Source organism: Protopterus annectens, chromosome 10.part0 (assembly GCF_019279795.1).
Source record: "Protopterus annectens isolate FY-2018-M chromosome 10.part0, PAN1.0, whole genome shotgun sequence".
In the NCBI taxonomy this organism is placed as follows: Eukaryota; Metazoa; Chordata; order Ceratodontiformes; family Protopteridae; genus Protopterus; species Protopterus annectens.
In genome coordinates, this window is record NC_056744.1 from 1,012,304,367 (window position 1) to 1,012,317,961 (window position 13,595).

A 13,595-nucleotide genomic window follows, 5' to 3' on the forward strand; every position below is an offset into this window, starting at 1 on the left:
ATAAGTATATGTGACACACTATTTTTATATTATAAAGCTGAATCCATGGAGTTCAAGCAGCAGCTTTAATCCCCACTATAACTTCCTCAGTTCTTGGGCTTCTGATAGGGATATTGCTGATGGGAGTACATAGTCTGATCATTAAGTACACCAGAGTCATAACACCTGTCTGTGCAGGGTTTCTTTTCTGCTTTATCAGTTTCTGGAGACCAGTAGTTTGTTGAAAAAGACAAGTTTTATGAAGGCTCCCTCTATATCCTGCTTCACTGCAATAAGAACTGCAAAAGGGAATGATTTATAAAATCCCATGTAAGGTCAAGATAACGTCCAATAAAAACAAGATATCAGCATTACAAGGTGGGCACTAGAATACGCAGTAAATTACTGTAAGAAAGCCTGGGTTTGTGCAAAGTTGTTAGAGACACACTCAAGGTAAGATGTATAGGCAAACAATACAGTGAGCTGAAATGTTCTTTCTTCACACACTAAGTTGGACCTTCACAGATATAGGGGCATCTCCATCATTACCTCTGTTAATCTAGTCCTGCTGGGAATATGACAAAGTGTGAGCCGTAAACTTTTCAATAAATGTTGCAATTCATTGGCTAAATGCAACTTTGCATCTTATTTCATGATGATACCATGCTACTCTGTAGTAAATCCGTTCTAAACCTGTAACATAATATTCCCCCGTTGTGTAAATCAGAAGTCAGAATAAAGAACCTTCTGTGTATTATTCCCCGATCAGGAGTATGATATCCCATCAAGAGCAACACTGGGCCAAATATCATCAAATAAAACACCTTACCATTATACATGCTGTCCTGCATGCCAGGGGCATTTTTTATGCCCTAACTGAGCAAAGCTACTGATGATGTGTGCATCATCGCTCGTAATGCCAGTTATTTCAGCCCAACTTTCAATGCTAATATGCTAAGGGTAATCTTCCTCATGATTATGACACCGTCTCCTGCAGAAAGGATGTGTCAGATCATGGGCAGGAGTGGGTAAGTCAATAAAAAGCCATCCCTACCCACCCCCCAACTCATCTAGTGTCACCACTGTCTGAGCCACAAGTCAACCTCTGATTGGGTGCATCACCATCAGGACACCACAGATTTGCTGCATCACCATCAGGCCACCAGTGATTGGCTGCATCGCCATCAGGGCACCACCCCTCTATGCCATGGAACCATGGGACTGTTGTTCTCCTGACTATGTTAACTGGCATTGTTGTCTGTCTTCCCATTCCCATGATTCCTTAGATTTCCTAAGTGTTATACACACTTCCCCAGTCTTTGAGTTCACCTTCTGGTTTTTCAATGTTCAAACTTATTTCACAGAAATATATATTGTCTCTGTGATGGCTGTTTTATTTGTCTGTTCTTTCAGCCATATGATCTATATTTATGCTTTTAAGAGTTTTATTTAAACACTGTCCATTTTGTCAAAGGATGCCCTCCTGAAATCTAAAACCCTCATACTTGCTGAAGTTAAAATGATTGTGAAGCATGTTTGGTGACCACTTGCTTCCATTGTTTGTCCCCTGCCAGGCATAGAGAACACTCCTGCTCATAGATGTAGCTGGGCTTAAGGTAGACTAAACAACATTCTTTTGACAGCAAACCCAGACTCATTATCTGGTGCCTTATGCTAGACATCAGTTTTCCAGTCTTATATCTGCATTGTATTGTTTGGTCACCCTTCACGTTGAGGTATCCTTTCAGGGAATGACGTATCTAATTTTATTACATAGAAGGAATATCATCAGTAAATCTGGAATGGGAAAGTTTCCAGTAGTCCTACACCCATTACATATTTTTCTTGAAGTGTGGCTCAACTGAATGCCTATCAGAAATGGGTGACCAGTAATTGTGAGTTTTGAAGTTATGAAAAACAATGTGAAATACAATAAATATATAAAAATACAAAGAACACCTGCAATATATACTGACAAACTACCCACCCAATTCTTCCATAATCCTACTACTTACATGCACTACCTCTGAGATCATGGTACTTCAGTTTAAGGGGAATAATCCACGATGTTGTTACTGCAGACTTGAAATAGCTTCCACTTTTTTGCATTTTAAGTCACAGAACTCTGAGAATCACAATTGCAGTTCTCATAATTATGACAAGAACCCAGCTGGCTCACAGTAATTCATTTAGAGATTACTTCTGGAATCCACCATAATATAACTATTGCAGTCTCACCCAGAATAATCTTGCAAGTGGAGGCTTTTTCTAGGAATTGTCATGATCATCATCATCATCATCATCATCATCATCAGTACCACCTTTTTCCATTTTTCTACTTGGGGTCATGGTGTCTTGTCAACATTTGCCACCTCTGCTGACTTAATGCCACTCTCCTACCCTATTTGACTGTCATGTCTGATTCTTGCTGGACTTCTGTTTGCTGGACGTCCTCATTTTCTCTTGCATTCTTTCTGTCTCCCCCATATCTTCTTCACCAAATCATTTTTTGCTTTTCTGCACATGTGCCTGAACCACAGTAATCTGTTCCCTTTGTTCTTCTCTGCAAATGGAGCTACTTTGGCTTCTGCTCTAATGTAATCATTTCTTCATCTATCCCACAGTTTGCCTCCTACCACACATCTCAGGCATTTTATCTCCATCACCTCTAACTTCTTCATCTGCTCTGCCTTCACTGCCTAGGTTTCTATACAATACGGCAGTACTGGTCACACCACTGTTTTGTACACCTTAGTTTTCAGCTGCTGTGGCATTCTTCTGTCACACACTACCCCTGACACTCTGTGCCAGTTTTTTGCAGACCCTTTGATTCTAGCTTTGACCTTCTCATTCAAACTTAATTTCTCCTCAACCACACCTGCAGATACTTAAAGCTATTAACTTGTTCCAATGTTTTCTCTTCTATCTCAATTTTTATTTTCTTCTGATTCCCCTGTTTGCTGCCATGATAAGGGTCTTTTCTGTACTAATTTTCATCCCATGTGCCTCCAGTTTTACATGACATTCCCCTATCATTTGCTTATGTTCCTGTTCAAACTCTGCTTGTAATGCCATATCATATGCATAAAGCAAGTCTGTTCATCTGTCCCTTGCTAATGCAGTCTGTCATCAGCATAAACAGCAGTGGACTCAGAGGTGAACCCTGATGTACCCCACTCCCATTGGGAATCCTTCTGTGAGACTGAGCACTACTTGTACTTAAGTTTACGTGTCCTTGAACATAACCTGCACTAACTGTACTAATGTTTCTGGAACTTCAAACCACAATAAGACTGCCCACATTAGCTTGTTGGACCTTGTCAGATGCTTTCTGCAAGTATCAGAATGCCTAGTTGGAGTCTTTCCTCATCTCTACAAAACATCAGGTCAGTTGTACTGCATTCCTATCTGAATCTGACCTGCTCATCTCCCATCTTACTTTCTGCTACTCTGAATATTCATTTGTCAATCATCCTGTCTGGCACGTGTTTGCAATGTGACAGAAATTTGATACCTCTATGCTGCCAACAGTTGTGAATAACCACACATGCTTGTACACTGGTGCTACAATGCTTATTCCACACTCATCTAGGATACACCTTTCTCTCCATACTGCTATGAGTACCCTCAAGACCTACTTTTCCCATAACTCAACCAACATCATAATCATATCTGCTGTGATCTCATCTGAACCTGCTGCTTTTCCTGACTTCATTTTTCTAACTGATGTTCTTTCTTTTTCTAGGGTGGGCTCTTCTTCCTCTTTTGTTGTAGGCTGTGTCTGGGGCAGTACAGGTTTTGTGGAGTTTTCTTCTTTCAGAAGCTGATGGAAATACTTCTTCTATCTACCTTTGATGTCCTGTGGGCTGGGGAGCAGGTTGTTGCTGACATCCCTTATAAACATTGACTGATGACAGTCTTCTTTATCTTTCTGGCTTTGCTTTGCAGGCTGATCAAGTTTCTTTGTGCCACCTGTTGAGTCACTTTCCAGAAGATGGTAAAATGTCTCTGATGCCTTATTTACTATTGCCTCTGCTGTCTAAGTCACTTTGTTAGCCAGCTAATATTCCTTTTCACCCTACTTCATCTTTTCTGTCTCCCACTTTTGTCTTGCATTCCTTCTTTCTTTACATAACTTCCTGTATTTCTGCATTCCACCACCAGCTTTCCTTATGTATCTTATATCCATACCTGGTTTGGCCGAATATTTGTTCTATCGTCTTCACACATGCTGTTTTTACACACTGCCATTCTACTTCAACTCCTCCTATTTGCTCTTCTTACTGAAGTTCTAGAGCCCTGAGTATTTCCTTAAACTTTTTTTGTTTTTTCTCCTGTTCACTTCCAGATCTTAAGCCAAGTCTCTGTTAACCTTAGAGCCTTCTCTGATCACTGCTTGCAGCTGATTCTGGCCACCAGTCTTTTATGCTGTGAGACAAATATTCCACTGAGGATGGCTTTGCTATCTCTGATTCTACACCAGTGCCCCTTCCTTACATGGAGGAAGTCTACCTGAGTTGCATGTTGGCTACATTTGTGTGTGATCTTGTGACTGTCTGTCTTGCTGAACCATGTGTTGGCCACCATCAAGCTCTTTGCAAGGCAGAAGTCTATAATGGCCTCTCCTTCTTCATTCCTGTTGCCCCATCCATGTGGACCCAAGCAGCCCTCATATCCTGTTCTGTCCGCCCTGATATGTACATTCTGGTCCCCTGTTATCATCACTGACTCATATTGTCCTTTTTTATCTAGTAGGTCAGCCAACTGTTAACTGGATGCACTCTTTTCCTGATCATCACAAGCCTGGGGCATAGGCTGGACTTATGAATATTATCCTATCTTTCCAGCGGAGTCTGATTGTCATGAGTCTGTCACTAAAACTGATTACATCCTTCAATGTTTTCTGAAGCCTCCCTCTCACCACTATTGTCATACTATTTCTAGCCTGTCCTTCCCCTGACTTGTAAACTCTGGATCACAAGCCAAGTGACTTTGCTGCACTGCCCAAATAATTTATAAGAATTGTATCTTTTCCCATTATTACAGTGACAGCAAAAGATATTGGTAAGGAAATCAAGGGCTAAAAGTCTTCCTTATGAGAAACCAAGGGAAAAAATTGGAAGTCATTTATTTATTTGTTTATTAATTTATTTTATTTTACATTTGTTTACCGGGATAGTCCGACTGGCTACATGTCCATTTTCAGTGGAGCCCCGGGGAGAAAAGCTCCAAAAATCACATTCAACAAACTGTTACATTTTTATAGTTTAAAACACAAAATAAACACAAATAAAAACATTTGTGCACAGATGTAAACAAACAGATATATACAAACAAATTATTACATTTTTACTCAGATGGAGAGTAAGAAAGCAAAAATCACACAGATGAACTTTGGATCATTCTTCCTTTCTTCAGAATGTCAAACACTTCATGACATCAAAAGGTGCTTTTATAAAAATATATTCTGATGTGAATACATTAAGCTTTGCAATACTGTAGAGATGGTAGCTTTAGTGACATCTGTGTTACAAAGATCAGTTTTCCATGCAGATTACATATGCAGTTATCAGGCAAGAGCTGAAAATGCCAACAAAATATGAAAGAGCATGGCTCTGAACACTATGTATATTTCTTGAGCAGGTGAAGTAGAAACTGTATTTTGTGAGTGCAATCTGCAATTATGTACTTCTCTAATATATGACTCCTTGCTTTTTAAGGTGGGAACAAGTAGTTGATGCAAAATACTCTCATATCGCTGGACAAAACATAAAAATCGCAGAGATGGATGAAGTGGCTGTGAAGAGGTTAAGGTAAAGAAATTTTGTCAAATATTTTTCTGCATAAAAGAAAACACTAATTCGTCGATTGTTTTCTGAAATACGTTTGAACAGTGTTTTAGACACTCCTGCAGCCAAAAGGAAGAAGAGATGAATATGGCAGGAACTAACCCAGAGATACTATTCATTTGGCTAATGTTTAGTTTAGGTTTGAGTTTGGATAAGTTCATTGAGGATTTACTGGGTAAAAACACTGGATACCTACAATGTAGTTGCTTAGTTTGGCACTGTGAGGGTCTGACTCAGTAACGACATTGCATCATGCTGCTTACAGAGAAGCTGGGATTCATGTGCAAATATTTAAGCTGCAGAAATGACTGCTTTTGGATCTGTAAGTATGTGTCTGTCTTTTGAAGAGCAATTTGTAACTTTTTTAATACATTTATTTATTCCCGAAGTGTGGGGTAGTGTGGCGAATATATGTGCTAGCCTCAACAGGGTTCTGTATCAAGGATCAGAGATGCTCTGTGCTTCTGGCATTTTATTTGGTTTAATTAAGAAGTGATGATTGTAGATAGAGGTGATGATAATAAACAAATCAAATAAATAAATGTATCTTAGGGAGAAATACCTAATTTATACAGAATCAATTTCTCAGTCACTACTAAATGGCTATCATCTTTTTTTTTTTCCAAACACCTTTATTGAATTATCACTTGTGACATAGGCAACTGTACATTCATATAAAAGTAATCAAACTATATTAACATAACAAACATTATACTTCACATATATTGCTATGGGTCTACCTCGACCCAACGAAATTATGTTTCACCAAAATGTAATCTGGCAAGCTGAATTTCGCAAAAGTGCATTTTTGCCAAAATGCACTTTCGTGAAAATGCAACTAAGCGAACAGCAACGGGAGCTGTTACTTAGATCACAGTACAGTGGAGATAACGGAATATTCTCTTTTCCCCACTGTAGTGCAATCTCGGATTGAGAATATAAAAGTATTGGGGGGGTGGGGGGGGCAGGGGGGCTTGACCCCCTGCATATATATTGTTAGTTTTGTGTTTTTTTAGTTTGTTTTTTTTTTGTTAAGTTGTTTTCCGTGAAAGTGCATTTCGGTAAAAGTGAATGTTCACGAAAGACAGCTCACGTTATTACGTTTTGTTGAAACGTAATTTCGATAGGTCAAAGTAGACCCATTGCTATATACTATAACCTAAGCAACATTACATAAATTATTCAATTCCTGCCTTTTTTTAAAGAAGAAATGTCTTTAGTAAACCATCATTTGCTACATAGGCAATCACACATTTATATAAAAGAAAACCAACATCACTGACACAATCTCAGTTGTAAGCATTTTACATCACAAACCATTACTGACATAGTCTTCGTTGCAAACATTATACATCACTTATAATCTAGCCAATCTTTCTCACTCAGACATTGCATAGTTCATTGAAGTCCTGCTGCCTTTTTAAACCTCATTCCTCCCTTGTATGTATTGGGAGTACCTAATTAAAAAATTTAAATAAATTGTGGGAGTAAAATTAACAAACAATAACAAAGTATGAATGAATAAAAGAAGGGAGAAGTACATAATTACCAGTATATGGATTCGATTTAAAAGACTGAATTTTCAGATTGTTGTACATTTACTTTTGTCTCTTGAATGTTGAACACGTATAATATCAAATGCATGGGATTTGTAGGTAAGTGTGGGATTGAAGATTAGGGCGGGTGGAATATTGTGTACAAGTGCATGTGGATTAGGTATAGAGTTAGATAAGGGGATAGTGTATGCAATTTTTTTGTGGGGTGTGTGACATTTAAGGTTAGGGTAGGGACAGGCTGGCCTTAGGTAAACTGGCACCCTAGACAAAAAGGCTCCATGGTGTCGTCCAGCCAGCCACCCATCACATCCTGACCTGCTCACACTGCTTTTTACTTTTCTTCCATTTCCTTTTTCTCACAGTTTGTCTTACACTTTCGTTTTGTTTCTGCAGTTGTTCATGTATTCATTCAACATGTTCTATTTTAGCACATCTGCACACTAATAACTGTGAAGGAAATATTAAGCTGAGGGTCCAGCGCTGTTAGGCCCCCAGAAGCCATTAGGGTTCTAGATGCTCTGAGATGTATTTCAGAGTTTTTTTTAAACAACTTTTTCATCCTGTGCCTTAGCAAAATTTAAACTAGTGTAAAGTGACAAGAGTGACAAGCATGTAAAATCAACTGGACTACCACCCCCCCCACACACACACACACACACACAGACACACACACACACACACACACACACACACACACACACACACACACACACACACACACACACACACACACACACACTCGGAGGGCCCAATGTTCTGTGGATGCATTTTATTTTAGTCATGCTAATTTATTTATTTATCGTAGAACAAAAAATGTTGCTCTAAAAATAAATAAGGAAAGAGCATCCCTTCAAACACAGTGTTCTATGGCTGTTTAATAATATAAGAGAGAATAATGAGTTAGAGGGCCTGAAAGGCCCAAAATGAAGAGACAGTAAGTATAAAATGGATATGACTGAATACTGGAGGAAGGCTAAAGGTAAACTGGCCTTGAATTATTTTTCATTTCAAGTGGTGAAGAAGTCAAATGTGCTACCTCAACAACTGGAAATGTAGATAGATGATAGGAAACAAGCAGAAATGAAAAGGAAGATTCAGCTTATTTGAGGCTAAAGAGGTTTTAAATAGACAAGACAGCCAAACAACATAATATCCACAGATGCCTTTAGCATTTTCATTAAGTGTAGTGTACTACATTCCTTGGTATATAAAAATGTACATGAGAAGTGTGACGTGTACATTTTTGTGGGTGCATCTTTTTTTGCATAAATGATAGTGAAGTAATAGAGCATAACGTCTTACCTGAATACACACAAAATAATGTCCCAGTTAATCTCAAAAGAAAACTAATTCAGCACTTATTAGTAAAAGGGGGCATGCTCCCTTTACCGTAAAGACATCAAGGAAGCTAATTACCAGAAATAGGTCGGGAAGCGATAAAAAGAAGTTTAAGTGAGTCTGAAGGTTGAAATGATTGAAAGAAGGAAAACAGTACCGGATTGCTGGAAACATATAAACAGATATATAGGTTACATGATTCAGAACGTAAAATTAATACTAATGAAAATGTAACTTTCTTTGGAAAAGAACAGTAGGGAAAGGGTACTGGGACAAATTAAAGGGCTGGATACAAGGCAGAAGACCTGAATGTGTACTTGAGAGCAAAGGAATCACTGATTTTCTAGGTAATGATGGGTAGAGGATTAATATGTAGAATTAATGCCATACTGTTGCACACAATGAAATCTGTAACACAGCAACAAATGGCAAATTTAGGGCTTCAAGTCAGACCAGGAAAACTGAAAAGTATCGGCATAGGCCTCAGTTGCTCAGCCAGATGTGAACATTGTAATGCTTTACTCCATGAACCTTTTGGTTGAACCTGACCTTAAGGATAACTTGGGCTCAACTTACTTACTTCGCATCAGTTCAAGGTTGGAGAGCTGCTGGGGTAAACTTGTACTCTAAAGTTGAAGCTTAAACACTTTCAGATCTGAATAATATTCATAACATAAAAATGTAGAGTACTTTTAAAATAAGGCAGTTATTAATAAACTGTGCTACCAAAATCACAATGATAGTAAACTGGGCCAAAATGAATTTCTAAATTGCCCAAAATGTACAGACTACAAAGTTGTGGATGGTTAGTAGTACCCAATAAATATGTTCTCATATCATAACTATGAGTAACGGGAATAGATTGCCCATACATGTCAAGCAGAGCGCCTCTTTGGCCGTCTTCAAAAGGAACCTTGATGATTGGATGGGAGAAACGAAATTCACCCCGGGATCACGTCAATCGCCCTGTTACACAGGGGTCCAGGGAAGTAAATAGTGTGGGAAGTAATAGCCAGGGAATTGTTATGGCTAGGCTTGTACAGGCCCTAGGGCCAATAGCCTAGTACCAACCTGTGAACCTATGAACCTATGGACCTATGACATGATCATTTTTATTAGCAAAATGCAGGATTATTTTTCAAATAGCAAATCTTGTTGTATGAGTTTGCAGCAGCTTATTTAGGTTAGGAGAATGGTTTGGTTACACTGCTGATGAGCAACACTGGATGGCACTACATGATGGGAGAAAGGCCCTCTAACCAAGTAGGTGTGAGTCATAGTGACTACAGCAATGAGAGGGAATATGTGATGGTTGTAAAGTATGGTTCATGGGGTGGGATGTTGGCATAATGGTAAAGGTATTTACCTTACAAACACAAGGTGCAGGGTTTAATTCTCACATGGGGTAATTGGCTAGGCTGAAAATGGTCCACAAGGGCAGTTAGCCTAGTACTAATGAATCTATGAATCTATAACTACTAGGCTAGATGCCCTTGTGGGCAAATTTAAGCCAAGACAATTTCCCTTTCAATGGTTAAAATCAAACCCCATACCTTGTGACTGTGAGGTAAACATTTTAATCATTTCACCAAACCCAAGTCACCAAAATATAGTCTCTTATAGGTTCTTAAGTAGTTACTAGACTAGCTGCCTTTGTGGGTCATTTAAGCCTAGCCAATTTCTCTTTCAGAGGAGAGAATCAAACTCTGTACCTTGTGCCTGTGAGGTAAGCACTTTAACCATTATACCAACCCCCAACCCTGGTATGTACTGATAAGGCTTTTTAGAATGTCTGTACTATAAATGACGTGTAATCATTTTTTAGTCATGGAGTTAAAATATTTACTTATTCCACATATATGTTTTAATAAGTAACCATTTGAAACATCAGGATCTGCTAGACAAAGTCCCGTAATATGGACACTGAACAGCCGAAAGATCAGACTTACATATACTATGTACAAGATGCCATATTTCCCTTTTCTTAGAGGTATGACAATCTCAGAGCTGGTATATAGAACTTTGATGGGTGTGGCATGCTTGCCTCCCACATGTGAGGTGCAGGGGGAGCTTTCCACAAGGGGGCACTGGGGATCTTGCCTTTCCTGCAAAAAGAAGTTTTAAAGAGAAGAGCGCTTTTCTAAATTTGCTCTTCTCCTGTGTTTTCAGCCTTTTTTTTTCATCATTTCAGCACTCAGCATTCCGAGTGACAACATTTCAATAAGGATCCATTCCAATACCCTGAAGAATTGGATTTTTATAAATATTTTGTATAATAATTTATTTTATTAGGATTGCGATAAATGTAGAGGAAGCAAATCCATTGGCAACTGAAATACATTGTTTGTTGACCAGAATATATATATATATATATATATATATATATATATATATATATTCATATATTTATTTATTTTTATTTTATTTTACATTTGTTAACCAGGCTAGTCTAGCTGGATACATGTCCATTTTCAGTAGAGGCCCAGGGAGAAAAGCTCCGAGAAAGACATAAAAAGAGATATAAAAGTCATAATAGATCCAATTTAAAAAATACAAAAAGTCATAACAGATCAAATTAGAAGATACAATTGTAAAAAAAGCATAATTTTTTTTTTATTTGCATTCAAATGCAATAGTCAGTGAGGATAACATTAGCAGTAAGCATCAATGGGTGATGTACAAGAGATGGTCAATATGCAGTATATACATACATTTTATTAACAATGTTATGGTATTTTGTTGCTCTAGGGTAGTATTATAAGTTTCAAAGTAATTATTAGTTTAAAAGGAAGGAAGTTAGTCAGGGTTAGTACAGGTGCATAGCCAGTGTGTCTTAAGAAATAGCTTTAGTTTCTTTTTAAAGAGTGAAAGAGAATTTGAGTTGTAAGTTCAGTGGGTAGTAAATTCCATAGCTTTCCTACAGAGTTAGAGTACAGGGAGTCACCTGATGTGTTATTGGATCTAGAAGTGTTCATCAGCAGTTTGTTTGAGGAGCGTAAGTTCTTGAGGTTTTTGTAAGGTGTAATGATGGTAGAGAGTACTGGAGCATTGGTGGGTGGATGCAGGGTCTTGTGGACAATGGCAAGCTGGAGAAATTGAAGATGGTTAAGAAATTGTAGCCAGTCTAGTTGTTTTAGGTTCAGTCAGTGATGAGTTCTGAAGGGAGAGCCTGTAGCAAATCTAGCAATATTATTATAGGATGTTGCCAGTTTGTTGAGGTTATTTTTTGAAAGGTTAGTATATATAGGGGAAGCATAGAGTAGAGTTGAGATTAAGTGGGTTCTGGCTATAGTGGTCCTAGCCACTGGTGTAAGAAAGGGCTTGATTCTATAAAGGGATCCCAGTTTTTTGTTCACTGATGTTATTGTGCTTATATGTGTTTATATGACTATCAAAGTTGTTGTCTATTGTTATTCCTAGGAGTTTAGTGGTTGTGTCGGGGGAAATAACAGTACCATCATTAGATGTGAGTGTGAGATGAATAGGGGTGGAGCTTCGGGTTGGTGTAAAGAGTAGCAATTTAGTTTTTTTTGGGGTTAAGGAGGAGGCATCGGTTTGAGAACCATTGTTCTACAGTGTTGAAAGCTTTATGGGTAAGAGATTTAAGTTCAGTTTGAGAGGTGGCTGTACAGATAATAGTAGAGTCATCTGCATATTGAATGCAGATGGTATGTGGTATTGCTGATTGAAGGTCATTAATATAGATGGAAAATAGGAATGGGCCTAAAATGAAGCCCTATGGAACACCGAGGGAAATAGGAAGGTTATTAGAGAGTTTGTTTTGCCAGAGTACAGCCTGTTTCCGGTTTTCAAGGAAAGATTTGAACCAATTTATGGCTAGGGGATTAAGTGAAAGGGATTTCAGAATGTGTAGTAGCAGTTGGTGATTAACCATATCAAAGGCTTTAGATAAATCAATAAAGATTGCAGAGGAAAGAATATTATTGTTACGGTTTTTGTTGATGCTGTCTGTGAAGGATAGTAGGGCAGTGGTAGTACTGTGGAAAGGTCTGAATCCATGTTGACAGTTGGCAAGTAAGTTGTTATGGAGAAGGTATTCCCATAACAGACTCAATGAAGGCTGTCCCAAAAACGTCCCCAAAGTTCCATTTTTTGGAAATGAAAGCGCTTAACCTATGCTCTATGTTTTTTGTTCATTAAACTTCGTGGAAATATATCTTTGGACTGAAGAGTCTGATTTGTTGAACTGGCACTTTGGTGACGTTTTTGGGACAGCCTTCATTGAGTCTGTTACGGGAATACATTTTTCATTTATCAGTTCTTTCTTCCCGTTGTCCATTTGTGTTTTGTTATGGAGAAGGTGGTTTAGTAGTTGCTTATAGATGCATTTTTCCATTATTTTTGCAAGAGGGGATAGCAGAGCTATAGGACGAAAGCTAGAGTAGTCATTGGAGTGTCCCCCTTTATGTAGTGGGATAATATGGGAAATTTTCCAGATGTATGGGATAGTTCCTTCACTTATGGTTCTGTTGATCAGAATGGAAATGGGGTAAGCAATGGCTTTAGCTCCTTTTTGTAGGAATTCTGCTGGGAGTTGCTCTGCTGATGGGGTGGTAGGTTTTAGTCTTTGGAGAAGGGAGCAAATGAAGGAAGTAGGTACTGGTTGTATATAAAATGGTGGGGGTGGGATAGTGGTAGAAGTAGGCAGATTTGAGGTATCAGGAGATAAATGGCTAGCAAGATTTTGGATAGAGTCTGTGAAGAAAGAATTGAAGGCATTAGTAGTTTGAGAGGGATTGTTAGGGTTGGAGCCAAGTGGGTTGGGAGTGATTGATTGACCTGGGTATAGAAGCTTGTTAATGCTAGTCCAAAACTTTTGTGGTTCCTTATGGTAGGAGTGCTGTAGGTAGAA

The 13,595-nt window shown here is 38.4% G+C and overlaps 1 protein-coding gene across 3 annotated transcripts in view; it reads left to right on the plus strand.

The window, feature by feature from the left end:
* LOC122813455 (E3 ubiquitin-protein ligase HECTD3-like) overlaps positions 1–13,595 on the plus strand; it is a 770,789-nt gene that overhangs the window by 121,891 nt on the left and 635,303 nt on the right. For all 3 annotated transcript variants that reach the window (XM_044085771.1, XM_044085770.1, XM_044085772.1), the window contains one exon: positions 5,700–5,792. In XM_044085771.1, the coding sequence (XP_043941706.1) occupies positions 5,700–5,792 (93 nt within the window). The remainder of the gene's footprint in view (positions 1–5,699; positions 5,793–13,595) is intronic.